This window comes from Hoplias malabaricus, chromosome 9 (genome assembly GCF_029633855.1).
Source record: "Hoplias malabaricus isolate fHopMal1 chromosome 9, fHopMal1.hap1, whole genome shotgun sequence".
NCBI lineage: Eukaryota > Metazoa > Chordata > Actinopteri > Characiformes > Erythrinidae > Hoplias > Hoplias malabaricus.
In genome coordinates, this window is record NC_089808.1 from 23,917,118 (window position 1) to 23,944,699 (window position 27,582).

Here is a 27,582-nt window from a genome sequence, read left to right on the forward strand (position 1 = left end):
TACATTATCTTGACTGCACTCAGCTCAGAAAGCCATGGTCGGAACTTTTGTGAGAGGAACGCTGCTTCCGCCGGACAGTTTTGAGCGTCCGCGTGTTGTTGGAGTGCTCGCACGTGAAAGTCCAGGAGATTCTGTTTTACAAAAAAAACAACACATTATTTAAGCTTTAAAATGCTGCAAACAGGAGAGGACCCGCAACTGGGGCAGGAGTCCGAGGAGGATTACAGCGAGCTTTCAGACGGGGAGGTGAGAACTGGGCTTTTACCGACGGTTAAAGTCGTGTTTTATATAAAAAAAAAAGTCTTTCCGGACTTGTAGTGAACAGCAGCAGCAAATAAGTATTTTTAAAAGAGCAAAATCGTGTACTTTAGTGCCTAGTGCCTGATAAAGACATTCAACGTATTTTAAAGGAGAATTAAATCATTATCCCTAAATATTTGTCTAAAAATACTACTTTAATAGCATTGTCGTATATGAATGAACCAGTATATGTTCCATAGAGAGTGTGTGTGTGTGGGGGAGGGTGATTTGATTTTAAACAGTACTCAATGTAACTGGAAAAAAAATAAGCCAAAAATTTCCATACTAGGTGTCATGTCTAATATAAACTTTTTTTTCTGCTTTGGAATTAATGGCCAATTTTTCCTGACATGCCCATTTAAGCTTTTAAAATAATCTATGCGTTTTCTGTCTTTTTCAGCTTCAGGAGGCATTTTCCAAGGGTCTGCTCAAACCTGGTTTGAATATTTCTGTGGAAGAGCCAAAGAAGTTCATCAACAATGCTGTAAGTCTGTGAAAACCGCTGACACAGAAGTTGACTAAAATTGTATTATAATTTAAATTATAATATAATTCCTAACATGGTCCTAACCAACAACAGAATGACAGGACTTCAAAACTGAAGGTTTGTGTGCAGTCATGCGTCTTTTTTGTCCCCGCTATCAACACTGCTCATGTTCCGTTTTAAAGGAGGGTCTGAAGAAGTGCCTGGCCGAGTTTAAGAAGACCCTGCCATGGGTGGAGAGGCTGGACCTCACAAATCCCCCAGCTGTGGATGTTTTGGCCAAAATCGAGGGACGGTTGGAAGGAAAGCCCAGTGTTGAAGTTGATGCGGAGGATGACTTTCAGAGGGAAATGTGCTTGTAAGTATACCATTGGATTTGTATATCACTTAGTAATGAAAGGGAGACTGATTTTAAGAAGGATAAACAGAATAATTTTAGATGTCTTGGAATCAGTTTGTTGCACAAAATTCTTCATTGCAAAAAAAGATTCACACAGTTGTCTCTTTACATCAAAGAACAACAGCAAAAATAATAGTATCTTCAGTGCAAAGTAAGCAATCATTTCAATTGACTTCATTTGAGATCAAGACAGTTTGAGAAACTGATTTTTTTTATGGGTGTTTTAGTGTTAGCAGTTCTAACATTTTATATCCCATCCCCAGTTACCGACAGGCCCAAGCGTCAGTTCTTGAAGCCCTGCCCAAGTTACTGAAGCTTCAGATTCCCACAAAGAGGCCGGAAGATTACTTTGCAGAAATGGCCAAAACAGATCAGCACATGCAGAAGGTATATTCATATTTCCTTTGATGTAGCATTTATTCTGTATTAGATTTTTACATGTGTTATGACCAGGGCTGGAAGACTTTTATGGTACCAGCTGAATTACCACAGTAAAGCAGTCGAGAGATGATCCTGTGGGATTTGAGTCTCATTCGAGTGTAAAATCTTTAGGGCTCATGTAGGGTTTTTTTTTTCAGAGTCGCCTGCAGAGTCTGTGGGCTTTGGGTGTGGGTCAAGGCTGGAGTCTCTGCTCTGATTCAAATCTCTAGACCCTTAAATAAGATAATATATTCTTTCGGTCTTTTTACAGGTCAGGAAAAAGCTCATGCAAAAGCAAATGGTGATTGAGAAATCAGAAAAGGCCAAGAAACTGAGGGAACAGAGGAAGTTTGGCAAAAAGGTGAGGTTTTTTTTTTTTTTGTTTGTTTGTTTTTTTTGGCTCTGTAACATTTCTTTAACGTTTCCCTTAATGTTATATCATTAACCTTTTGCTGTTTTGTAGGTGCAAGTGGAAGTTCTCCAGAAGAGGCAGAAACAGAAGAAGGCCATGATGACGGCAGTGAAGAAATATCAGAAAGGTTGGGTTTTCCACCTCCAGAGCTTTGCCTTTTTTCCAATCTTTAAAAAAAAAATGAAAAGTGCTCATCTTGGAAAACCTGTGCTGATCAGTGTTGGTGTTCCTCAGGAATGACAGACAAGCTGGACTTCTTGGAAGGAGATCAGGAGGAGAAGAAGGGAGCAGCCACATCCAAGCCACAAATGAGCAAACGAGGGTGTGCATGATGTCTATTGTATTTATAAATAATTTAAATTCCATAACGCACTGAATTAGGAATATCTTTTCATGTTGGGTCATGGTCAGCAATTAACAATTTCCCTGGAAAGTTGAGTATCACAGATCTAGGATCTCTGCCAGCTTCCAGTTCTTGAAATAAACTCTGTGCTGTTTTCTGTCTTCAGCCCAAACGCTAAGAGAAAGTACAAGGACCAGAAGTTTGGCTTTGGGGGCAAAAAGAAAGGCTCCAAATGGAACACGAAAGAGAGCCACGATGACATGTCGGGATTCAGGGCCAAAATGGCTCATGGGAGAGGAGGGAAGAAATTGGGCAAAGGAGTGAAGAAAAATGTAAGCCTTTATTCACTCCATCTCAAGATCTTGTCAGACTTAAACCATGATCCATTGTATAAACAGTATTAATAACTAACATATGTCTTTTATCACTACAAACAAAGCACAGTGGTCCGTAGTTATCAAAGTTACCTATGTTATCATGCTTTTCAAGAAGCATGCCCTAATTCATTCATTCATCACATTTCAACTCAACAGTTCCTGAGCGGGGTTGTTTGTCTATGCATTGATTTTCAGGATGTCTTAGTAATGTTATTAGTACAGAATTCAATGTATTTACCAGTTTGTGTATTACATCTAGGGCTGGACAATAACTCAGAGTGTATATATATATATATATATATATATATATATATATATATATATATATATATATATATATATATATATATATTTTTATAAATCATATAATTCTTACTGAAACCTTTTATATATATATATATATATATATATATATATATATATATATATATATATATATATATATTGCAATATAAAAGGTTTCAGTAAGAATTATATGATTTATAAAAATATAAATTTTATATATACATTTTTAATGTTTAATGTACACATTATTTACAGAATCTGTCACTGACTGACTGTCATTACAGGGCGCTGCCATCAGTTCAGCACACAATTTTAAAGTTAGTTTAAAAGAATTAATATTGACAAGGCTGAGAGGTTTATATTTGTTTTTCTGTGGCTTTTATATTGTTTATATTGATATTGGATTATATCAATATCGACTGAAATTTAGAAATATATCATATATTTTGACTGTATCGTCCAGCCCTACTTAAATCCATTTTACTAAGCTCAGTTTTAACTTGTTTGTTCACAGAAGAGACCAGGAAAGGAGGCACGGCGGAAAATGAAGGGCCGGAAATGAGGGATCTCTACGATTTTGTCAGTAATGTTACTATCTAAATAGACTTGAATCGAGACTGTTTTTGATCTGGTCTGGTTCTCCACGCTGCCTGGGCACTACACACTGACTGGATGAGCTATGTTTGAGTGCTTTTGGTCAAAGTTCTCTGGACATGGAGTAATTCCCTCTTTGTTAGTCCTCTGTGTGGTTTAAAGATTCCCTTTGGATTATCTTTTTTTTTCTTTTCTTTTATGTCAGGACACTTCAAAGTTATGCCATTTTCTTCTTTAAATTGTGCGACACAAACTAATTGGATTTTTTTTCTCCCCTCCCCTTCCCCTTGTTATTTCCTTATAATTCTTTCAGAAAGGCAGGCTTGAGGCCATTGGTTTTTTCAGTGTGTTATGTATTAGTGTTGGTGGAAATCGATGCACATCTCCGGCAGGGAGGTCTTAATACACAAATACTGTTCATTTACCAGGACAAAAACTATAAAATAAGGTTTTTGCAATATATTGCTCCTAAACAAACAGGAAATGGTTATATTCTTAAAGAATCAGTAGGACATATTTTAATCATAAAATTACAACTTTGAAATAATTGTGATGCTCCACTGGGCTATAATAGGGAGAATAGAGCCTCTGTTCCTGCACTGCAGGAACTTCGCCATGTGAATACTGGAGGTGGACACAAGCACACCCCAGCACTTGATTTCAGGACAGTTTTTGTGAAAATGATTTACACTCTGCAGCTGTATGTAGAGCTCATGAGCAAAATCCCAAAGTTTACCTAGTGTTCCTTTAAGTGTCTCCCCAGCTTCTTTGATAAACACAATGTTTCATGTTCTGTACCTTGTTGTAGTAATAATAATGACATATATTTTATAAAGAACAGAAAAACTGCCACTGTCTATAAAACCAATCACGCAATTGTGCCGTGTTTGTCTGGTTTCTGAGAGTCGACCCATGACCCAAAAATATCTTGTGACAATGTTGTGAAGTAACTGATATTAATTTAGCAGCATTTTCACAATCGGAACTTGCAATGAAGCGATTATCTTGTGGGATTTGGTTTTCCTGTGCACATCATGACGTACCTAAATCTGATTTAAACGCTTCACTCAGCGGTGCCAGAGGATGATGTTAATATTTGTGATGCACGTAATGGACGGCTGTGCTAATTGGCTTAGCCGCCCACTAGCCCTGTTTGAAGTCAACAGCGAGGTTTAAAAAGGAGCTATGTTTGTAGTCCAGGAGGAAGCTTTCTCTCTTGCAGAGCGAGGAGGAGTATGATGTTTGTATTATCCCAGACAGAAGGAAATGAATATATTCAACAAGGTGCAATGGCAGCTATGCTGTATGTCCTCAGCTTGTTGACAATCCCCATGTTAGACCGTTATTGGACAAATATCCTGGGAGCGACTGCACGTCTGCTTAAGGTCACTGTGACCAGTGCCAAATGTTGACCAGAGGGGTACGAAGCCCTGCAGCATTGGGAGGTAGAAATCTGTTCTCTGGAATCAAGAACCTCCATCCTAGATTTCTGGGATGTATTGGAATAGAGTTTGTAATTCAGAGGTTCATGTCTGTGACATAACTTCAGGTTTGATTTTAAGTGCAGTTTTAAGATGAAGACTTGGTTATTTAAATAACACAATACAATTCATTTGTATTTAACCCTTATCCAGTTCAGGGTCACTGTGTATCCGGAGCCTACTCTGAATCAATGGGTGCAAGGCGGGAACGTACCCTTAAGGGGGCGCCAGTTCTTCACAGGGTGACACTTTCATTCACACCTATGGACACTTGAGTCACCAATCCACCTACCAATGTTTGTTTTTGGACTGTGGGAGGAAACCCACGCCGATACGGAGAGAACAATAATACAATACACTACACAAAGCATTTGAATTAAAGTGAATGTTTAATAGACACCTTAAAACTGCTGTATCCAGAATGTATCTAACAGATTAAGCTGCTATAAGCTCAGAAACAGCAAAAACAGATTCAACACCAGCTTAAACATTACTATGTTTAACACCACAACTAAATAGAAAATTATTGCAAATTGTTTTTAAGCTAAGGATGAGTTTCCTGGATGTTAATGATCTACAATGGCATTTTGGTTTGCTCCAACTTAAAAATATCCTTCATAATATTTTTCTTTTGTCAGTAGGCCAAACTGAACACTCTTCAAATCCTACAGCACATGGTTTTATTACAATTTTTAATGTACTGTTAAAAAAAACCATTTGATTTTCCCCATAATTATTATCATTTATAAAATAAGTACATTCCGGTGTATGCAAAGATTTGGCTGTGAAATGTGTGCGCTTTATTGCTCGGCTGCTGGATCCTGACCACTGAAGAACTGGCTAATGTTGAAAGTGGGCTAAGACAGGATGGACTATAGCCTGTGGTGAGTGGACAGTGAGTGTAGAAACAAGGAAGTCATTTCAAAGTTATGTAATGGTCACCTTCACTGATCCGTTTTCCTTATGTTTGAAAATTGAACTCTCTATGGTCGCGAAACTGAGAACAGGCGAGGAGCGTCCACTAAGTGAACATGTGGGCAGATGTTTTCTGTGTTTAGTCTGAGTCCTTGGAGGAGAAATCACTGTCCACAATAATGATGTCGCTTCCCTGATGTTGACCCATCCCTGCAGGAGAAACATAGGTAGCGGTTTTAACACACAAAATCACACCATACTTCAAAATGTAATGTCTGCCCTAGAGTTCACTGTGGTGTATGACAGGAAGGCTGTGTCCCTTTTAACATTGTAAAGATCATGGGTGTGCTCACTAGTGTCTTCATGGACCCTCAGGATAAACTCAGAAATTCATCTAGAATTTGGCAGCTGGACTTTTGCCCTCATTACTCTTCTGAAGCCAAGGAGTACAGAAAGTTCTCTATCTTTATCATTCAAACCTGAGTCAGATCCGAACTGTGAAGCTGAACCCTCAGCTCCACTGTCGTTCTCTCTGGGGGACAGATGGTAGTTGACATTCCCACTGTGGGACAGAGGATAGTGAGGAGGAATTGCACTGCACCCGTCCCGGACCCAGGGATATGGAGGGTATGATGCATCGAAGGACAAAGGACTTTCCTGTGGACAGAGGACATTCAGAAAAAATATAAGACATAAGCTGAAACTGTTTCTTCAGTCTCAAAGTTTCATCATTGCTATAAAATAACAGAAATAGATTGTCGCTGCCCTAAGAAAAACATATAACTCCAAAATAGTAACTTACATATTGATATACAATATATACATTGATCACAAAGCAGGTACCTGTAGCAGCACTGGATCTGCAGAGAAAGCCAGGACACCAGGAGGTGGGTAAGAATAACTGATTGGTTCCCTGAGGGTTCCTGGAAATGGTGGTTGGAGGCTCATCAGAAAAGCTGGATACACACAGCTGTCGGGATGAGGGAACATCTGGAAGGGCACCGCCATCGCCAACGTCTTGCCTGAGTAAACGTTCTGTGGCATTTCTCTTTGAATATACTCCCAAGGAAAGTGGCCTGGGTCTGAAACATAATACGGGGTTTAAAATGCCACTGAGCACAATTGCACGGACCCTGAACAGTATCATTCATTGATTCATTCATTATCTGTAACCGCTTATCCAATTCAGGGTCGTGGTGGGTCCAAAGCCTACCTGGAATCATTGGGCGCAAGGCAGGAATACACCCTGGAGGGGCAACAGTCCTTTACAGGGCAACACAGACACACACACCCACACATTCACTCACACACACACACTTTTGAGTTGCCAATCCACCTACTAACGTGTGTTTTTGGACTGTGGGAGGAAACCGGAGCACCCGGAGGAAACCCACGCAGACACGGGTAGAACACACCAACTCCTCACAGACAGTCACCCGGAGCAGGAATTGAACCAACAACCCTCTGGGTGCTCTGGTTTCCTCTCACAGTCCAAAAACACATGTTGGTAGGTGGATTGGCGACTCAAAAGTGTGTGTGTGTGTGTGTTGTCCTGTGAAGGACTGGCACCCCCTCCAGGGTGTATTCCTGCCTTGTGCCCAATGATTCCAGGTAGGCTCTGGACCCACCGCGACCCTGAACTGGATAAGCGGTTACAGATAATATCTATCTATTGTTACACTTATATAGCGCCTTTCTAGATATCCAAGGATGCTTTACAATCCATACTGCTCAGAACACTCAATCCACACACACTGGCGAGAAGCGGCAGCCAAACACTAATTCACCTACCCTCCATGTTTTTTTTTTGGACATCCGTATGATATATGGATCTAAAACTGGTTGTAGTCTACAGAGACAAGTCTGGCCAACATACTACAACCTTTAGTTAGGTTAAATATTTCATGGTTACCTTTTTAAGTTTTTCAAGCTACAAATTGCTACTGTGAGACATCCGTATGATATACAGATCTAAAAATGTTTGTAGTGTATAGAGACACCTCTGACCAACATACTACAACCTTTGTTTTTTTAAATATATCTTAGCTACATTTTTCATACATTTTTTTAAAGTTACAAATAGCTACTCTGAGGCATTCGTATGATATATGGATCTAAAATCAGTTGTAGTCTACAGAGATACATCTGGCCAACATCCTACAACCTTTACTTTAGTAAAATATATTTCTGTTAAATATGAATACATTTTCATTTAAACGAATCACTAATGTAATAGATCCATATGATATGCAGATCTGAAATCACTTGTAAAGTACAGAGACGCATCTGAAGAAACAGTACAACCTTCTAGTTCTAAATGTAAGAAATTGCTATTGTGACACATTAGTATAGCATACAGATCCTAAATCAGTTGTAGTGTACAGCAACATATCTGGCAAGCAGACTACAACTTTTGGTTTGATAAAAAATATTTTCAGAATAATTTCTGAATTAAAGAATAATTTATTTCAGAATAAATTATTAAAGAATTTAGATCTCTCAATTTCAGCACTTTATGATTTACTCAACTCAGATGGGGAGGTCCATCCTCCATTTGCCATATACTCTCCTCCTCCGGGGGTCCCACTGTCCTGCTCAGCCTCTGCCACTTGCCAGCCCTTCAAGCCTATCCATACTGATAATAATATGGTGCAGATTATTCCTGTTTTTGGCTTTCAGATCTGCAATTTATATATGTAACCTCTTGTTTGGAACTGGCCTGCTCTACCTCTATCACATTTTCACACACACACACACACACACACATGCAGTGTGTGTGAATAGCAAACATGCAGTACTACGCACAGTTTTAGGGACCTGAGGAAAAAATGTATTTAAAATGCAATTTAATAGGTCAGTCACATTTATTTCCTATGAAACACAAGCAGTAAGAAAACCTTGGATATTTCTTTGCTTAGACATCATTCTGAAAGTCTTGAAGGTACCTAACTTTAAACCTAACTCTCCTTGCTATCAGGGACATTAGCTAGGGCAAAATTAGTTTTGTGATTGATTTGTTTTTCCTTTCAAAAAGAGAAAAATCTTGAATTTCAATATATTTATATTTAAATAAATTGTAGCCTTTTTTATAGCCAGGTTTATATTACCATAACGTTAACTATTATGTTAAAGGTAATAGCTACATATTACTGTAAATGTTATAATAATGTAAATAAAACAAAAATACTATTGTAAACAATATTATTATAAATAAATATTAATATTTTTTATATTGTCGATCTCTGGTTAATGTTACCTCTGCTAACGGTCCGGCCGTGGCTCAGTGCACAGTGACCGTTGTCCGATATTCGGCTCGGGCTGTCGGTAGGTGCTCGAGAGTCGCCCGCTGGTAACGCCACCTCGTGCTCGTGTACGTTACCCGCTGCTCCGACTGGGCTCACCGCGGCCGTTGGTGCGGTTTTGGTGCGTCTGTGCTTCGCCGTAATGTTCCTTCTCTCCGTGATTAACGCGCACTTCCAGCAGGCGCACTGCACGAACGGACACTTGCCCGCGTGACCCTTCAGCTCCGCGGTGAAGCCATGGTTACGGCAGCGCGTGCACTTGGGCCTTCGCGCCATTTTAGTCTTATATTCTTTAGAATTCATGAGCGGTAACTAATGGAAATAAAACAGATCTAAGAAGCTAACAGATGCACGTTCAGAAATGGAGAATAAATCGATATAGGGATTGTGTTATCCACTTAAATACGATTCCTCGACTTTAACATTTAATCACGAAGAGGCCCAGGTGTTAAACATTGTAGCATTTTCACCGTGGGAATGCTAAAAACTCACTTTCACAGAGCGTCTGTAATAATTATTCGACCAGGTCAGAGACACTGAGGAATTTTGTTAATTACACATTTTCAGGGTGTCCACAAAGTGCACTTAATTGAAAGCTGCGTGTGTTCATTTGATTAAAATACTTTGGTTCCATGGTAATCTTGCCAAAAACATTGTACATGCTTCTCTCCCTCCCGGTCATTGATTAAAACCCTAAAAACTTGTGTTAAACTGAATTTAAAAAGTTACTTGGAAAAAATGAATACACTAATCCCTATTACCTTCATTCAGTATGTGTAGATATGAATTTGCAGTAAGCCTGCCTATCCCCACCCACCCCTGTACCACTTACCTACAACTTGAAAGCCCTGACTCACTGTTTGATATGGTTCCTTGGATTTATGACATCAAAAATCCTGGCTGTGAATTCATGTTTTTCGGTTAGGATGAAAACAAAACAATTCAGGTGGGTTTGCTGTAAAATGTACCCCTTCTAGATGATAGGAACCAGATATCCACTTTTTAAAGCATCTCACAGAAAGAATATGAAAATGTTATGAATATTATCCATATTATATAAAAAGATCAGAAAATGGGTAGGTTCACTTCAAGTTGTGAATAGCAAAAAGAAAAAATATAAGTGGCCACTGTAAAGAGGTTTTTCTACAAAGCACAATTTCACACCAAACTGACTGGAGTGACCATTGAATATTTTTTCTTTAGGTGAAATATGTGAAATTCTTCATTCAATGTTCACTGAAAGTATTGCACAGTACTTGCAGTCAACAAATATTGGTGCTGAAGGAAGGTCATTGTTGAATAGACATAAATATTGTTGAAATTTAGGATGCTATGCTTGTTATTCAGTTCATTTCCACACCTCTAGGCCTTGGTTTTGGGTATTTTTCTGAGAAACAAGTCGTCCGGTGCTAGTGATACAAGATTTTAAGATTTTAAAAGTGAAAAAAAGGCACAAAGCTTTGATGGATGACCAAATCCAGATGTCTGACATTTTGGACCTCAATTTCTTGGATACTTTGGATAGTTGCCCACTGGCTTTGGAGTTTCTAGTGTAATCCGTGATGACCAATTTGACCTTTTCTCTTTCTCTACTCTTTGCTTTTTTTTCTCTCCTCCTGCCAACTCCAAATCAGACTACAGAATCTCCTGCCTTTACTGTGGTGACAGTGGCTATTCTTTTCTCTGTTTCAGCCCAGCTGTCACTGCTCAAACGTTCAAGGACCTATTAACACAGATGTGTCTATACATCACCGGCCTACGCATACAAGCACATAAGACATAATTGTTAGACTAAACAAGAAATAATGGGCAAAAAAAAAAAAAATTAAGAATTTAGTCACTCAGATTTATTAGTATTCCTTACAATGGCAAGAGAAAGAAAGGCTGAACAAGATTTATTAGACTTGTTCATGGAAGCCGTGCTCCCTGTAAAACGATTGGGAATTTCTGGGCTCGGATGAGCTTTATTGTATCGGCGCGATGACGGCTGAGCACTATAACTTATTAGTCAATTCATGAAGGCTTTTCCTTTCTATTATCCCGCTTCTTGAGTCAGCAGCATTATGTAACACATTTAATCTTTCAAGCTCTGTAGCTTCTAGTATTCTGTGGTCTTTCTCTGAGGCTGATATACACCAATGAACCAAAACATTAAGACCACTCAGATGAGGTGAATAACATTAATTATTTTGTAACAGAGCTGCATGTTAGTGGCTGGAATATACATAAGGCAGTCAAAACTTTAAAATGGCCCTCTTATTTCTACTCTCATTGTCCATTTTCTCAGCTCCACGGACCATACAGGAGTACTTTGTAGCTTGACAATTACAAAATTATCTTTCTTTTTCTTTCCCCCCTGTTCTTCAATGGTCAGGACCCCCACAGAGCAGGTGTGATGTGGTGGTGGATCATTCTCAGTGCTCCACTGACACTAACATGGTGGCACGAGTGGATCAGACACAGCAGTGCTGCTGGAGTTTTTAGACACTGTGTCCACTTGCTGTTCACTCTATTAGACACTGCTACCTCATTTGTCTGCCTTGTAGATGTAAAGTCAGAGACTGTAGCTCATTTGCTGCTGCACAGTTTGTGTTGGTTGTTCTGTGGTTTGTCCTGACTATTGACGAACAGGGCAAAAGGGGCTAACAAAGTATGCAGAGTGACAGGTAGACTACAGTTTGTATCTGTAGAATTATATAGTCACCTATATATTCAGTGGACTGTATTGCTGGGAAACTTTACATAAGTAGGAACCTCTTGCACAGACTTCTTTTAACTTAGGATATCTAACTTGAAGGTCCTTTTGCTGAATCTTATTTCACGAAATAACAGCCCTTCCCCTTCCTCTGGGTTTTAAACCGAGATGAAGTTTATTCATGCAAAAGGGGGAGGTAGGCAGGTTACACACTGAGACCTTTTTAAAATCGAATGGGAACAAGCCCAAGTCCCTGTGTGCCTGTAAATTGTTCTTTTTTTCATGGAAAACGCATAAAAGACTGGGGGAAGGGGTTCAGCTCCAGCTTACCATTATTAAAATGACTGATTATCCGTGGCCTAGTTTTGACTGACAGAATCTCTTTCAGCAATGGAAGACGTACTGTGCACTGGTTTGGATCCTATTGTTTTATTGAGCTGTAATTGTTGCCCTTCTGAAAGTCACCTTAGCGGTGGTGTTTAGTTTTGTTAGCATGTGTGTGTGTGTGTGTTTATGAAGGCGTATTCAGATAATGATGCCCTAAGATTGGCCATTTCCCCTTTGAAACTGTAGCATTCCAAACATATTCTCAGAAACACAGAATCAGACAGACAGGGTTTCATACCTCACACACCTAAGGAACCCATCAACTTGTGGGGCGGGGCGCTCAAGCAGCAGGTGAGTATCAGAGGCGTAAGTGAAGATAGAGGTGGGGTCTAATTGGATATTCATCAATCTGCATGTACTGAATAAAGTTAAATTATATCCAGGACACTTTTAAAGGTGTTTTTTGAGGTGACTTCTACATTTGTAATTCTGAACAGAGATGACGTTTTAGGAGGCTGATTAACAGAGTCACAGCCAGGTTTGTGTTCTGCAGAACCTATATAGAAATGCATCTATATTCCAATTGCTAATGACAACACTGGTTAAAATGATGCAGAGATCTGTTCTGAGCTTTTTTTTTTTCATTTCAGACCAAATGGTAATAAAATATCTCTTAAATATATGCTGAAGGATATTAAAATATAATACATTTTTTTGTATGTTTTTGTATGGTTGATTTATATTTTTTTATAAACTACCTAAAAATACCTGCATTCTAATTTTGTTTTTTAAGATAAAATCAATGAAATTTCAATAACAATTTCTGAAAATAATTTAGATATTACTCAGTGAATAAGATTTTTGTTTATATATTTAAAATATAATTATTCTTATTAATGTTGATGGAGTTTACATAGCTAAATACATTTTAGTTTTTGCAAAATATATAACTAATAGGCAAAAGAACAGACCCTTTTACTTGTAGGGTCACACTTTATTAGCATAAAACCCACCCACGTTTGTGTCGCCGTTCACATAACGCCCTCCTGATTAGTCACTCGGCGAAGGAACCGTGTACAATTGTTTGCATAAACCCCTCCACATATCGGCACATTCAAACTCCGAGTTGGGACGCACTGCGTTCGTGTCGCTAGGGCAACGTAGCCGTTTTGGAATTAGCGTAAACCCCGCCCACTCATTTGCATCAAGTCCTCCCTCTCTCGCTGATTGGCTGCTGGGTGAAGCAGCTCCTTTCGTGCGGAGGGAAGCAGCGCTATCTGGACCTGCTTTTGTTTGTGGATGAGCTCCGAAAGCCGTCTCCGAAATGTGGACTATCATGGCGAAATTACTGGTCTTACACTTGCTCTCCGCGGACCTTTATCCCGGGAAAGGTCGGTTTTTATAGACTGAGAATGGATGGAGAAAACTGATGCTAGGTTAAAGGGATTTATAACGCGGGAGCCTGCGAAATGTGTCGTATACATTAGGACCATCTACCGTCAGCCCATGTGCTGTAGTGTTAATGTATAGGATTCATATTCAGTCCATCTTAAGCCTTGTTTAATAGCGACGAGTAGGTTTAATAGGCTGTGGACAGTCTCTAATAGAGAAGAATACTGAGACCATTTGGCTCACCTAAGATTTATTGTTCCCAGAGAATCCTCATCCTCATCTTCCTCTTCCTCTAGTGGGGTCCTAATTTATGTGAATGCATGTTTGTTTACACTAACCCCGGACTGGTGTTCATTTTTTACATTCCTCACGTGGTTCTGACTCATACTGCACAAAGCTTAGAGATTTATGTTTGCCATTTGCTCTCTCTTTCTCTCTCTCTCTCTCTCTCTCTCTCTCTCTCTCTCTCTCACACACACACACCTCACTCATGGCTCACTATTGTGTCTCATTTTTTTTCAAACACAGCGAGCGAAACGGAAACGGAGGAGTGCGAGGACGGACAGTTTCAGTGCAGAAACAAGAAATGCATCATGAGCATATGGAGGTGCGATGATGATGACGACTGCTCAGACAACAGCGATGAGGAAGACTGCTGTAAGTCACATAAGTAACAGCTGGGGATGAAGAGCCAGAAACCAGCACCAGAATACGACTAATGTCACTGAGTGTGTGTTGATGAGGAGGTTGACTGGCTGATGAGGAGGACTACTGTTAGGAACAGTTGATGAAGCACAGAGTATACACTATTAACCACTGCTGACCATGAAGGGTTAGAAATAATAGCTGATGGAGAGTTCTGAATCAGTGTTAGATGATGAAGAGGGCTGTGATTCAGAAGCAGAGGAAAGGTTGTAAGTAAAAAAGTCTTAAACAAGAGCAGATGATGGGGAAGACTCCTGTTAGGAACAGGTTTGAGTCACGCTCCGGGTGACTGTCTGTGAGGAGTGTGGTGTGTTCTCTTTGTGTCCACGTAGCTTTCCTCCGGGGTCTCCGGTTTCCTTCCATGCTCCAAAAACACATGTTGGTAGGTGAATTGGCGATTCAAAAGTGTCTGTAGGTGTGAGTGATTATGTGAGTGTGTGTCGCCCTGTGAAGGACTGGCACCCTCTCCAGGGTGTATTCCTACCTTGCGCCCAATGATTCCAGGGAGGCTCCACACCTACTGTGACCCTGAACTGGATAAGCGCTTACAGATAACAAATGAATGAACGAATGTTAATAGCTAATGATGATGAAGAACAGTCATAGGCCAAATATAAACAACAACAAAGGGTTATAAATCAGTACTAATTGATTTATTTGAGCCATTAATAACAGCTGTTGAATATTACAGATAACAGATGTTGAATATTACTATCATTTAATAGCTGATGATGAAGAGTCATAATTAGCACCATGTGATGAAGGCTGATGTAAGCCCACTGTACAAGACCACTATAATTCAGCACAGAGTGGGGCACTGATAGATGATAAGTTTATTCAAGATTGTTATCATAAGTCTGCTGCTGCTGATAAAGACTGGTTTCAGTCTGTATTTGATGAAGAAGAATGTCATAAGTCAGCACTAAAGAGGAAGACTGCTGTATTAGCAGCTGATGAAGAGGCAGAGAAGTCAATATTAGATGCTGAAGGGTGAGTTAAGAGCTGATTAGTGTACAATGATGAAAATGGCTGTAAGACAAAAGCTGGTGAAGAATCATAAGCAGTAGCTTGTGTTGTGATCATTGTCAGTCCATGTTGGATGAGGAAAACTTGTAAATAATAGCTGATTAATAGTATCTAATCAATAATCGATGGCGGAAACTGCTGTAGGTTTAAAGCAACACTAGGTAACAATAGGTATTGTTGCTCCTGTGCTCCCCCTACAGTTGCAGAGTGGAATTCACCTTTATAGCACTGTTCTGAATACAAGGGAGGAGGAGGTGGTGGTTTCCTACCCTCCTCCAAAAGTTACATAGTGCAGTTTCTGCAGCTCTGAGCCCGACGTAGCAACGGCAGAGGCTCTGTTTCTCCTTATTACAACTCAGTGGAGCGTCACCATAATTTTTAAGCTTTAATTTCATTCATTCATTATCTGTAACCGCTTATCCAGTTCAGGGTCGCGGTGGGTCCAGAGCCTACCTGGAATCATTGGGTGCAAGGCGGGAACACACCCTGGAGGGGGCGCCAGTCCTTCACAGGGCAACATAGACACACACACACATTCACTCACTCCTATGGACAATTTTGAGTCGCCAATCCACCTACCAACGTGTGTCTTTGGACTGTGGGAGGAAAGCAGAGCACCCGGAGGAAACCCACGCAGACACGGGGAGAACACACATACTCCTCACAGACAGTCACCCGGAGCGGGAATCGAACCCACAACCTCCAGGTCCCTGGAGCTGTGTGACTGCGACACTACCTGCTGTGCCACCATGCGGCCCCTAGCTTTAATTTTAAGGTTAAAATACTAACTTGCTTTAATCATCAGTGCACTGCCGTACAACCAAGTTCGGACTTTACATTTCACCTAGTTGTGTCACTGAACACAGACAAACTAGTCATTAGGGGCAGGAGAGCATTTGCTGGTCAGGTGCCTTGCGCAAGGCAAGTCTATTCACTAGTCTAATGGAAAAAAATGCATTAAAACCTTGGATATTTATGTGATGTCAGTACGTACTATTGAAAATGTCAGCACCCACTACTTCAAACAGCTTCTTGTCTCCCTGCCCCGTCAGTCAGTATGTGATGAGGACGACTGTCATTGAAACGAAATTGAGCGAGCAGTATTCGTTCTCGTTTGCTCAGTGTAATACGGTAATGCCTGATGAGGAAGGCATTTATAAATTAATAGTGCATGAGGAAAACTGGAGCCAGCTTTAGATTTCTGTACAGGGACAATATCGATTCCCTTGATTACATTTTTGATTAAAGTGAGAGAGAATCTGACCACAGTTAGGTATAAAATGTATTGCTACAGGACACTAAGATGCAAACATGACCATTTTTGTATCCACTATAACATATAGCCTCATATATGGATACCAAACCAGGCTTTCCATCCAGTCCTTGGGGGTCCCCAGGGACCCTCAGTCTACATTATGTTTCTGTTCCAGCTCCAGACACACCTGGAGCCAGGCAATCAAGGCTATATGATGCTGATTACTGGCTCAGGTGCGTTACAAAATGGAACACAACAGGAATGTACCCTGGCTGTGGATCCCCAAGAGGAGGACTGTAAAATCCCTGTATCAAACTCTCCAGAAGTCGTAGGTGCAAGCCCAGGTACAATCAGGGAGGATATGCTGCTGCCAGTAATCACTGATGGTAGGGATGTACAATGATAGTGGTACTGGGATTGTATCAGCACTGGCCAGATGTTCATATTTGACTGATATTTCAATGATATATTGTTTACATCCCACATTAGGTTGGATTTTGCAATATTTCCATGAGCATTTGGTGGTATCCAGCCTTTACAGCCTTAGTGAAATCAGGTACTGCCATTGGGGCCTGGTTAACATAGGCTCATATGCTGCTGCTTCAGAGCATACAAACAAATGCCAAATTTTTCTACAGACATTGTACAAGCTGTGGGCACCCTGGCAGAATTTTGAATTTCCCTTTTCCACGAGGGAACACAGTTCTTGTTCTTAATGAAACGTCTGTGACCGGCTTTGGTCAAAAACCCCACAGCAGTGTTCTTCCCCTGTGTCTAAACAGCCCTGTTCAGAACACCTGCTTTCAGCGCCTGTTCCTTTAAATGATAACGAGCCGCTCGCTGTTCACCCCGACCCTAAGCACACAGAAGTGAGGAGCGAGGAGCAGCTGGTTTTTAGCTGTTTGAGCTCGGTTCTCTTTTTTCTCTGTTTGTACTCAGAGCTCTTATTTTTCCATGCTCGTGTGTCTGTTTTGCTGCGTCTAACCTCATCTTTGTGCACTCACATAAACACGGGTCCAGCGCTGTGATTGGACAGACTTAGACGAGGGTGCGGGCTGGTGATCAGATTCAATGTCACGGTGAAAACATATCGTACATGTGAGACTAAAAATGATATTGAGTCGAGACCCTCTCACTTAAAAAGGCTTAAATGCTTCATAACGATTGCATTAAGCTTCGTTTTCCTTTCTGCCAGTTTGGAAAGTCGATGGCAAAAGTCTTTCACTTAATAAATGAGTTCCATTGTGTCAGAACCGTGTTGAAAATGTCATTGTCATTTGTTTGACATTCACTTTGTACTCGTTTTAATCTGCTATTATGGAGAAAATGAATACTAGACTTTTTTTTCATTACTTTTGACATTTCAGGATATTGTTCAGATTTCATTGTTTGAGGTGTTGGGTCACACACACACACACACACACACACTATTGTTTTTGTGATTTGTGGGGACATAATCTAGATTTTGAATCATTTTGTTGAGATTTACCTTTAAACCCGTGAGCAAGACAACTCCCCTAAATATGAGTGTGTAAAGAGGTTTTGGTCAGTGAGGTACAGAGGTCCCTACAATGTGATATATGCCTGGGATACACACACACTTGTTCAGGACAATTGCTGGGTAATGAGATTGGATTTTTTTTGTTCTGACTGGACGTGGCTGTAGTCGGCTGGATGCTCTGTAGCTGCTTTGCACCTTGTTCTATTTCTAATCTCGCCCTTGGGGTGAAAAGGATGATTATGAAATAATAAAGCTTCCTAATTGTGACAGCTGCAAATGCATAATTGGCTTTGGACTAGGGCTGGGCAATACCGCAGAAAATATCACGATATGACCTCAAATCCGTATCATGAATGATTACATTGTCTTTGAGTTTTGCCTCATGGTTCACTGACGAGGCTTTTACAGTAAATATACTCCAGTATTAAAGGTGAAATATGTGTTTCTAATGTCGCTGGGAGCTTGTCCGTCTCTTTTTTTGAGTCATGCTCTGTTCTTATTCTCTGTAATTGTGTTTCAAGTGTTAAATAGACTGGGGGATTAAATTTGGTCGCTGAAACTGTTTTTTCTCAGTGTTTACATCTGACTTCTTTATGTTCAGTGTCCAAGTTAACCCAAGTAGGTCACCATGCTTAAAGGGGTATAAAGCCTCTCAGCATTGGGCTGTGGAGCAGTGGAACTTTTGGATGACCTTGCAGCATCAGTAGCTAATCTCAATAATAGTTTCATGGCTGAGTGAGCAATCCTCACAGCAATGTTCCAACTTATGCTATTAAGCCTAATCAGAAGAGTAGAAGCTTGATTTTAAAAGACGAATTAGATGAAATAATAATAAAAGCTGTCAAATTTGCATGCAGATTTGACCCCATGCAACTTTGATGAATCAGCCGCTGTGTATTTTCATAATAACAATGTCATAGGACGGCATCCGAGGATGGTGTTCCTCCTTTGTCTTCTTACTCTCTTCCACCTCTCTCTCTCTCTCTCTCTCTCTCTCTCTCTCTCTCTATCTCTCTCTCTCTCTCACTCTCCCTCTCTCTCTCTCCTCCCTCTGTTCTCTCAGCCTCTGAGCATGTGGCCTACATTCATTTGGCGTGAAAACAAGCCAAAAAGAAAAGAGTGGAAATCCTCCCAGCGACAGCTTCCCACCTCCCTCTGCTTTGTTCCTCTTCCTCATGTAGGAATGTGTACCAGCAGAATGTTTTTGGATGCTGTGTTTTCACAACCAACCAAAAGGTCTAAGCAAAACGCTTGACCCCTGACTGTGAAACCAAGTGGCTCCAAGAGCTTCCAGAGCCGCGGCCTGAAAGCAGGTCACTGTTAGTGTTTGTGTTCTTACATAATTCATATGTTGCCAATTCCTGCGCCCAGTGAACTCCAAGTTTCCTGGCATAAAAGGGCAGCAAGTTAGGTCGTATACAGCCTGTTACAACAGGGAAGCGGTCCAAACACTTTCCCCCAAGGGTCTCTTACACTGAATACCAAACTACTAATGGCCCAATTAGGAATGGCCAAAACACTGAAGAGCTACTGCCGCTTGGTGTTAAAAACTGCTTTGTTTATTTTGCTCTTAGCTATTTCCCCAATATTTCATGACACTAGATTTTGGGACATTGCTGTAATCATGGGATTGTATACAGCCTGAAGAACACAAGTTATGTGAGGTCAATGTGTTGGTTCTGGAAGTATCTTCATCACTCCAGAGACCACAGCTCCAATTTTCTACACTCTAGTGATGTTTCACACACCCCTAGCCCACATTTGACATTGGGCCTGGTGACCCAAGGCTCATGTGCAGCTACTCAAGAGCTAATTAGCCAAATTAGATACTTCAGAGTGTCAGAAATGGAGCACAGGCCATTATTATCACAGGTTCTGTCACAGGCAGGTGGAATATGAAATATAATTAGAGCTCTAACGTCTGTTGTTTCCCGATTGGGAAAGTTATTGCTTTTAATTATGCAAAACAGCCCTGGGCGGGCAGTAGCAAACTGTCACCTTCTATAACATCACAGTCTGGTGGTATAAAATCAGACATTGCTTCTCAGTAAGCGCTCTTGCGTGTTGTTTGTCCTTGTGTTCATGCTTGATGTCATCTTCCACTGCCCAGGTTACCAATGCCAAGCACATTTAAAGCAACCCCAAGTAAGATTTGATATTTTTGCTCCAGGGCTCCCCTACATTTGCCAACATAGTAGGATAACTCCTCCAAAATGTATATAGTGCAGTTTCTGCAACGCTGAGTCCAGAGTAGCAATGACAGAGGCTCTGTTTACCCTATTACAGCTCAGTGTAACATTGCAATGATTTTGATGCTATACATTTAAGCTAAAAATATTACCTATAGATCCTTTAATATGCCCAAACTTTGTTCTAGACCTGCCCTGAATAACGAGGATACATTGGGCTGTAACATGTCAAATGAATTTGCAATGAATTTACTGCCTATCATTCACTGCGGCGTCATGAATTTTGCTATTGAACAATTATTTTTAAGAACAATCTTTACAAGTCAGTTTGTGTTACATTTTCTTACATCATGAACAAGAATCAGCTGAAAAAATGCCTGGTGGCATTTTTTTTACAAGATCTGTTTTAAACATGGCTTCCCCCATGTGCTGAATCCAGTCTTTTAGCATAGTCTGGCTCACTCAGGCACTTCAAAGCAATTAGCATTTTTATCTCATGAGCTACACTATAAAGAAATATTTTAAAAAATAAGTAATGACTTTTAGAACAATTGTTTACTTATTCTTTAGTGGTAAAAAAGGACCTAGTGTTCCTTTAATGTGCTTGCTTTCCAAAACAGGACATTCAGTTTTCAATGATTTTTAGAAGGCACTGGTTCAGCTGTGTTGTTGTATGCTAAGTGCAGATTAGCAGCTCTCTGCCAACACTGAGAACACAGTGAAATGTCCAGCGTACATTTATCAGTTGTTATGTTTTAAGCTGCTGATGCATGTGATGACCAAGAGACGAGGGGCTTATGTCAGTCAAATGCCAAGAAGTATGCTCTGTGAGATTTGTTAGGCTACAGTTAGTGTGTGCTAGTGCTAGCTTTATTAGACTGTCGTGTTACAGTCAGAATAAAGGTACGCTGGATGCCTAAAAATTTGAGGACAACTCCTTCAGCTAATTCAAGGGGCAGACTTTGTGGACACAGATGTTCAGCGTGTTTAATTTGCCTGCATAAGTAATTATGAAATGAAATGTTCTGGAAGTGCTGCACAGGAGCTTAAGGGGACAATGCTCAATGGCAGGAGTCCACCAGAGGTGTATTAAAAATAAATATGCCTTTGAAAATGTGATGTGTACAATTCATTTTTAAGGATACAAAGCAAGACCTGAAGACCACAGTTGTACATTTGAGGGTACAAAAAATAAAAATGTACATAGGCTACAGCACTTTACACTATAGACATGTTGTTTTATTGGTTTCACTCATCAGTGTATTACATTGACCTGTGCCTGGCTCAATGCAGTTACTCGTTCACAAATAGCTGACCTTTCCTTGTAATATATTCCACAATGTGTCCTATTCCCATCCCCCACTGTCCTCTTTATCCCCACAACAATAGCATCCCCACCTCACCCCAATGGATTCAACAGCTTTCACAAGGCTTTAGTTATTCCAAATAATCCAGCGCTCCTCAGATGTGTCATTCCTGCAGGATTAGTAGCTCCCGTTCGTTCGAATTCTTGGAGATGAATAATTGTTGTTGTTTGCAGTGACTCATAAAGCTTTGGTTTTCTGGTGGTTGTGAATAAACGCAAACCTTCACTTAATGGTTCAGCATCTATTTTATTTCACCCTCTCACTGCTGCACCATTTAACGTGGAATGAAAAACCAACTCAGATCCATCACTGAACAAGGAAATATTCTAGAAATTTATGGCGTTGTTTATCCAGATGTTATGGGATTAGTTTCACAATACTGAGATTGGGATCATGTCAAAAAACACGGATCAAACCATTTTTAAAATTTTCAGTAGTTTTTTAATGATTTCCACTCTGTAAAGATGCAAGATGTTTTTTAATGCGCGCCTCTTCAGTCCTTCAGTGCATTTTCTGTCTCTTTTTGGTTGCCAACCAATTGTTGATGAAGCAATGGCATGATATTTATGAAATCGCAGGGGTTGATGTTGCACATGTGTGTGTGTGTGTGTGTGTTCAAAGCAGTATTATGGACTTGTGTCAGGAGCATAGCTCATTTATTCAGCCATCAAAAGCATGTTGATGATTTGGGAGTTTGCGTAAGTGGGACAATGGTGACAGGGGAGAGCTGCTTCCATCCTCAACTGCGATGGCGTGTAGATTTGTTGTTGGCTTGTTTTTTAAGGCATATCGGAAAAACAAAGCTATTTTGGCAATTGTGTCTTCATCCTCAGGTCCTTGATGTGGTTGAACAAATTTCTTTCTCTGTGTGATTCTGTGTCCAATCAGCAGGCTGGTCCTCACTGCTCTAATGAGCGGCTTATCATCAAACGCAAGGACACTTACTCAGCAGCCTTCTGTCCTTCTCAAATGAGTTATAGATTGAATGTTGAATGAGGGCAAATAGCAATGTTTGATATCCGTTATATATTCATATTAATGCATTTCTCACATTTAGGGTCAGTAATGTATGATTACTATGGCTTTGTCCTGTACTTTATGGTCACAGATCTGGCCTAATTAGTGTAATTAAGGTATCAACTTACAAGCCCAACTTATGTATTGGATTTTATGTAATTAATATAGACAGCAGTATGTCAAAAAATACATTTTCTTAAGTATTATCTTACTTTCGAAGGACATATAATTGCAAAACACTAACTCGTTAGTTTGACATTGTAATTTGATCATAAATCTAAAAATAAGTAATTATTTTGTGATTGTAAGAACTTTTCCATAGATCTCCATTCCCCCTCAAATCTTCATTCTGGAGCAGTAAGTGTTCTGGATGTAACAGTGGAAGTCATTAGACGTTATCACAGTTATATTGCAATTACAGCTGACTTCACAAGCCCAGCGATCTGCAGGCACTTCGTATAATGAAGCGTCTGTATGATACATATTTCTTCTGATCTTGGTGATATTAATTGGTTCATTTCCTCTGTAGCTCAGCGATCATGAACCTGGTGCTACACAGATGATTGCATATGAATGAAAATCATGATTTGTGAAAAGCCCAGTTAATCGTTTTGTTTTGTAGTGAGAGAAATGGTAACAGCACCAACTCAATGAAATGAACATGAATCACACCAGGTTCTGTTAAACGCTGAGGAAAGAGTTAGGGTTGAAAACATACTTGAATCAATATTGAAATCACAATTTATTAGAGCCTAATTATCAAGTCTGTGTAGCCACAATTAATAAGCCTTGTATTTTTATTTGTAATATCTCCAATTTTTTGCTAAATCTTCTTCCCAATTTTCAGCTGTTTGCAATTCTCCCATTAGTGAGTCTCTCTGGATCTCACACAGTGCCAGGAAGGAAGGTAGAGGCGAACATGTGCTTCTGCCGAGAAATGAAGCCAGTTTACCACTTCTTTTCAAACTCTGCCATCCTCCAAAAGTTTCAGAGTGCAATTACTGCAGTGTTGAGTTCAGAGCAGTAACAACAGAGACTCTGTTCTCACTATCACAGCTCAATGATTTTGAAGCTGATTTCACCCATTTTTGAACATGTTATTTACGGTGAGCTGAGCTAGCAAAACGTATTAAAAAAGTGAATGAAGAGGGAAGATTGGCTGTAGATTGGAAGATTGGCATCTAGTAACCATAACACTCTATAAATCTGGTATAAAACATTAAAACAACTCGAGCTGTGTCCTGCTTGAACAAAAAATAAGTGGTCTTTGAAGTGCTGCATGTGTGAGCCCTAATAATGAATAACACTGTGATTGCAGTTGTTAATTACAATAAAAACTGATTGCCATATTGTGATCTCCAGGAAGTGCCTGCCATTTTACAGAAAGCTCTGATCTTTGTTCGATGCTGTAGAAATCATTTATTAGAAGGTTTAGTGTGAGTTAGTGTGGTTTATCGTGAACAAGTGCTTGATTGTGATGCAGCAGGCAAACCTACTCCATGCGATGCGCTAATTGAAGCCTTTTACGACTGTATAATTGCTGAGGCCAAAACTGCAATTTTAATAAATGCATGATTAATTGCGCGGCCCCAGGACAAAAAAGAAAAGAGGAAACAGCTTGGTAGCCGATATGCAGGGCTGCATGAGAGGAAAAAAAGCGAAGACAAGAAATGTAACTAGAGCAACATCAAAAAGGCGAGACCTGCTTTCTCAGCAGGAGGATTTACAGTCCAAAACTTTTGCCTGTGATTCTGAAGAACGGCCGTAACGTTGAGTCCCAAACGCCGCTGACAAATTCATGAGCTATCTTGCACTCTCCACTTTAACATCTTGCCACATTACTTATCCCCCATTGAGGAGATTCCTTTGCTACGTAACTGGGGCACCTCAGAGCGAATGGGCTTAGTGCTAAGGCTACTTTATAAAACTGTCTACACATGAACTCTTTTCCCTTCATTACTCATTCTCAGTTTTCACCTATTCCCACAAAACTGCAGAACCTTGCAATTTTCATGTTTAATGCTTCCGTGAACCAGCTTGTCATATCCAAATAATATGACAAGAGGGTGCTAACAGCTAGCATTTTGCTCATCAGAAAAACATCCTAGATGTTAAAAATCCACTTCACCACATCCACCACCACTTTACCTCATTCCCGACACTTTTTCAACCAGCTACTGCCTCTTTATCTGACACTTGATGCTCATATGCTGCCCCAAGCACAAATTACTTAATCCCTGAATTTATGCGGGGGTTAGCATCTTAAGCTAACACAGTTCTCCTATCAGTGCCTCCAGATTAGCACTATGAGATGTGTCTGCTTCTCTCCTTGGGCCTCTACTATTTTGTCTAGCCGCCTGAACCAGATCCCAGGGCGGTTATTAGTGACTCCGTACTTTAAATCCAGCCATTATCTGCGATTAGAGAGAGTGACTCAGAGGGAAGATTAGAGAATGCTCGATGAGAGAGCTTAGCGCTGTTGTCAAGGCCTGCCTCAGACTAGAGTCTGTGACCTCGGACTCATGGCCACCCTCGCAGTCATTTTGCTAACGTTTTCTGTGGCTGGCTTTCCTTGTAAAGCGTCAGTGAATTTAATGTAATGATGCTAATAACATGAAAATGCCAGACACACTTTGGATTGATGCAAAATTTAATGAATGGACTAATAGAGATGGTCTAAAATGATTTACCAATATTTTTCTATAAATAATGACCAGTTCATTATGGGCATGTGTGAAGCTGGCTATAAATGTATTAAATTTATTTCCTGCCACATGATTTTTAACTGAAGAGAATAATTCCACCACAATTCAACATAATTTACAGACTAAGTTTATGAATTAATTCACTGAAATATTAACACATGAATGCATGAATATGCACGAATAATTGATAATAATAAACACATGAATAATTAATAACTTAATCCTTAAACTGATAAATTAAACCAGAGAGGCTATTGAAATGACTATCAAAATAAAAGTAACTAGGCCTATGTTGTAGCTGATGCCTTTATTGACAAAGGCTCTGAATTTCATGCTCTGACAGTGCTCACAGAACAAGATTCTGGCAAATAATTACCAAATCATTGTGTGAGGGGGTGCCCAGGGTCTTTCAGAGCCTTATGATTCAGAGGATTTCTCTCATGTCACAGTAACTTTCAGTTAAATTAACCACTGACACTGAAAGCTTTGGTGACTGATATTTCGCCTCCTCCAAGTCAGGGCTTTAAGAATTAAGGGCTTTCCCCTAGTGACAGGTACTTGTTATTTCAGTGGTGTTTCCTTCTGGAGGTGGACAGCAGGATATTGATATATTATCACAATTGTGCTACATTTGATTTTGGTAATTATAACCATACACAAGATAAGGTGTAAAATATCCTATGCCAATCCATTAGAGCTTCACATAGGGCACACCGCACACTGTTTCTGCCTACAGACACCAAAATTCCAGGTGAATCCTACACCTCAACATTAAGGTTGCTGTGGCCTTAATGCTCCAATCAGCAACTAGCTATCCTTAACAACTATGGTTACTCACTGAGCCCACTGTATCACCAGCTCTTCACAGGGGTCATTAAGTAGGCAGCTCCTCTCATTGGTGTTTTGCTGGAGGTGTCGTGGGCTTCAGAAGGCTCAACAGTGAAGTCTGGTGTCCCAGACCCACCCCCCTCCAAGCCAGCTTTAGAGTCCAACCTCACCCTTTACCATTAACAACCGTAAATCCACACTGGCCTCCCTGGTGACTAAGTCTGTATATAGCCCCACTGGCACCGTTAATGCATGCCCAGTGCCACCAGTTCCATGTGAACTTTACATGCTACATCACCTAAAATCCCAGTAGCACCTCTACAGTGCATTTCCCCAAGTAATCTGTGCTCTCCTTATCCACAAATGCTGACTAGGCCTTTCAGCTGTTTCTGATAACTCCTTCACAGCTGCCCTTAATAATGTCTGTATATATGTATGTTATTTTGTATGTGTTAGAGGGAGAGTGGGCCAGTTGGACTCTGACTCCCAGCTTTGAACGGATGAGGCATCATCTGTAAAGGAACTGGCAGCACTCAAGAGGCCACTGTTGGTTTGTTGAAAATGTGTCTGCAGTAGTGCGTTATAACTGTGTCAAAATATCGTGATACACACTGCATATATCCTGAAAGTGTCTTTCATCATCACAATTTGCTGCTGTTGTCAAATCCTACAGCCCTGTTTCCCTTTCAAAAGCTCTGAAGCGATGGAGGCTCTCTGTATGTGATGATAGAGCGGGTCTTGATGTTTCACAGCGATATCAACAGGCTGCACTCTACAGAATTCATAAGAAACGATTTGGAGATAGCAGCTATGAGATTGCATTTTGTGCCGGACGGCTTTCTGCTGGAGCGTATCTCCCAAAGACGGCTCAGAGGAGATTGACATCTAGGCTGCTGCGTTTGTAACACAACAATAGAGAGGCTTACATGTCTTTTATGAAAAGCTGGGGGATGTGAAAGGCTCTTTGACTGTTTGAGGTCCGTTGATATTGGAAAGGTATTTTACTGGAGGAATGATCAGGGGACGATGACTGTAATAAGAGGAAAAACAATAGGATTGCCTGGATCTGATGAAAAGGAGTCCCAGGGAAATTTCCAAGAAAAAAAATTGTAGCTTTGAATAGAATCAGACACATTTCTGGAGCTCATTTTGGAAACGTGGCTCATTTGAAGAACGTTTAATTAAAAACGCAAAATCATATTCACAGATTTTTTCTGGAAGTGCAGTTTAATCAAACACACGTGTGAGATTTCTCTGGACTC

At 40.3% G+C, this 27,582-nt stretch overlaps 3 protein-coding genes across 5 annotated transcripts in view; 2 read left to right on the forward strand and 1 right to left on the reverse strand.

The window, feature by feature from the left end:
- Positions 1–35: 35 nt before the first annotated feature.
- On the forward strand, positions 36–4,506 carry ebna1bp2 (EBNA1 binding protein 2). Its single transcript, XM_066681698.1, has 9 exons — positions 36–246; positions 701–784; positions 970–1,142; positions 1,448–1,571; positions 1,876–1,965; positions 2,068–2,143; positions 2,251–2,338; positions 2,526–2,691; positions 3,536–4,506. The coding sequence occupies exons 1-9, from the start codon at positions 172–174 to the stop codon at positions 3,581–3,583; spliced, it is 924 nt and encodes a 307-aa protein (XP_066537795.1). The 5' UTR covers positions 36–171; the 3' UTR covers positions 3,584–4,506.
- A 991-nt stretch (positions 4,507–5,497) lies between these two features.
- On the reverse strand, positions 5,498–10,013 carry LOC136707758 (doublesex- and mab-3-related transcription factor C2-like). Of its 2 annotated transcripts, XM_066682005.1 has the most exons (5): positions 9,268–10,013; positions 8,541–8,646; positions 6,855–7,093; positions 6,491–6,668; positions 5,498–6,221 (listed from the first exon to the last, which is right to left on the reverse strand). In XM_066682005.1, exons 1-4 carry the CDS (start codon positions 9,614–9,616, stop codon positions 6,523–6,525), a joined length of 840 nt encoding a protein of 279 aa, XP_066538102.1. In that variant the 5' UTR covers positions 9,617–10,013; the 3' UTR covers positions 5,498–6,221; positions 6,491–6,522. The 2 variants fall into 2 exon arrangements, with proteins under 2 accessions (XP_066538102.1, XP_066538104.1); XM_066682007.1 differs by lacking the exon at positions 8,541–8,646 and having other exon boundaries at positions 9,268–10,002.
- A 3,632-nt stretch (positions 10,014–13,645) lies between these two features.
- LOC136706943 (low-density lipoprotein receptor-related protein 8-like) overlaps positions 13,646–27,582 on the forward strand; it is a 68,698-nt gene continuing 54,761 nt past the window's right edge. For both annotated transcript variants that reach the window (XM_066680702.1, XM_066680703.1), the window contains exons 1-2: positions 13,646–13,726; positions 14,256–14,384. In XM_066680702.1, the coding sequence (XP_066536799.1) occupies positions 13,660–13,726; positions 14,256–14,384 (196 nt within the window). In that variant the 5' untranslated portion in view covers positions 13,646–13,659. The remainder of the gene's footprint in view (positions 13,727–14,255; positions 14,385–27,582) is intronic.

Excerpts from the sequence above, each read along its gene's own strand:
- ebna1bp2 (XM_066681698.1), top strand. The coding sequence starts at position 172 with ATGCTGCAAACAGGAGAGGACCCGCAACTGGGGCAGGAGTCCGAGGAG. Across the intron at positions 2,144-2,250 it reads AGTGAAGAAATATCAGAAAG|GAATGACAGACAAGCTGGAC; the intron begins GTTGGGTTTTCC and ends GGTGTTCCTCAG. Across the intron at positions 2,339-2,525 it reads CCACAAATGAGCAAACGAGG|CCCAAACGCTAAGAGAAAGT; the intron begins GTGTGCATGATG and ends TTCTGTCTTCAG.
- LOC136707758 (XM_066682005.1), bottom strand. The coding sequence starts at position 9,616 with ATGAATTCTAAAGAATATAAGACTAAAATGGCGCGAAGGCCCAAGTGC. Across the intron at positions 7,094-8,540 it reads GGATGGACCTCCCCATCTGA|ACCCAGGCCACTTTCCTTGG; the intron begins GTTGAGTAAATC and ends ATTATGTTTCAG. Across the intron at positions 6,669-6,854 it reads CAGATCCAGTGCTGCTACAG|GAAAGTCCTTTGTCCTTCGA; the intron begins GTACCTGCTTTG and ends CTCTGTCCACAG.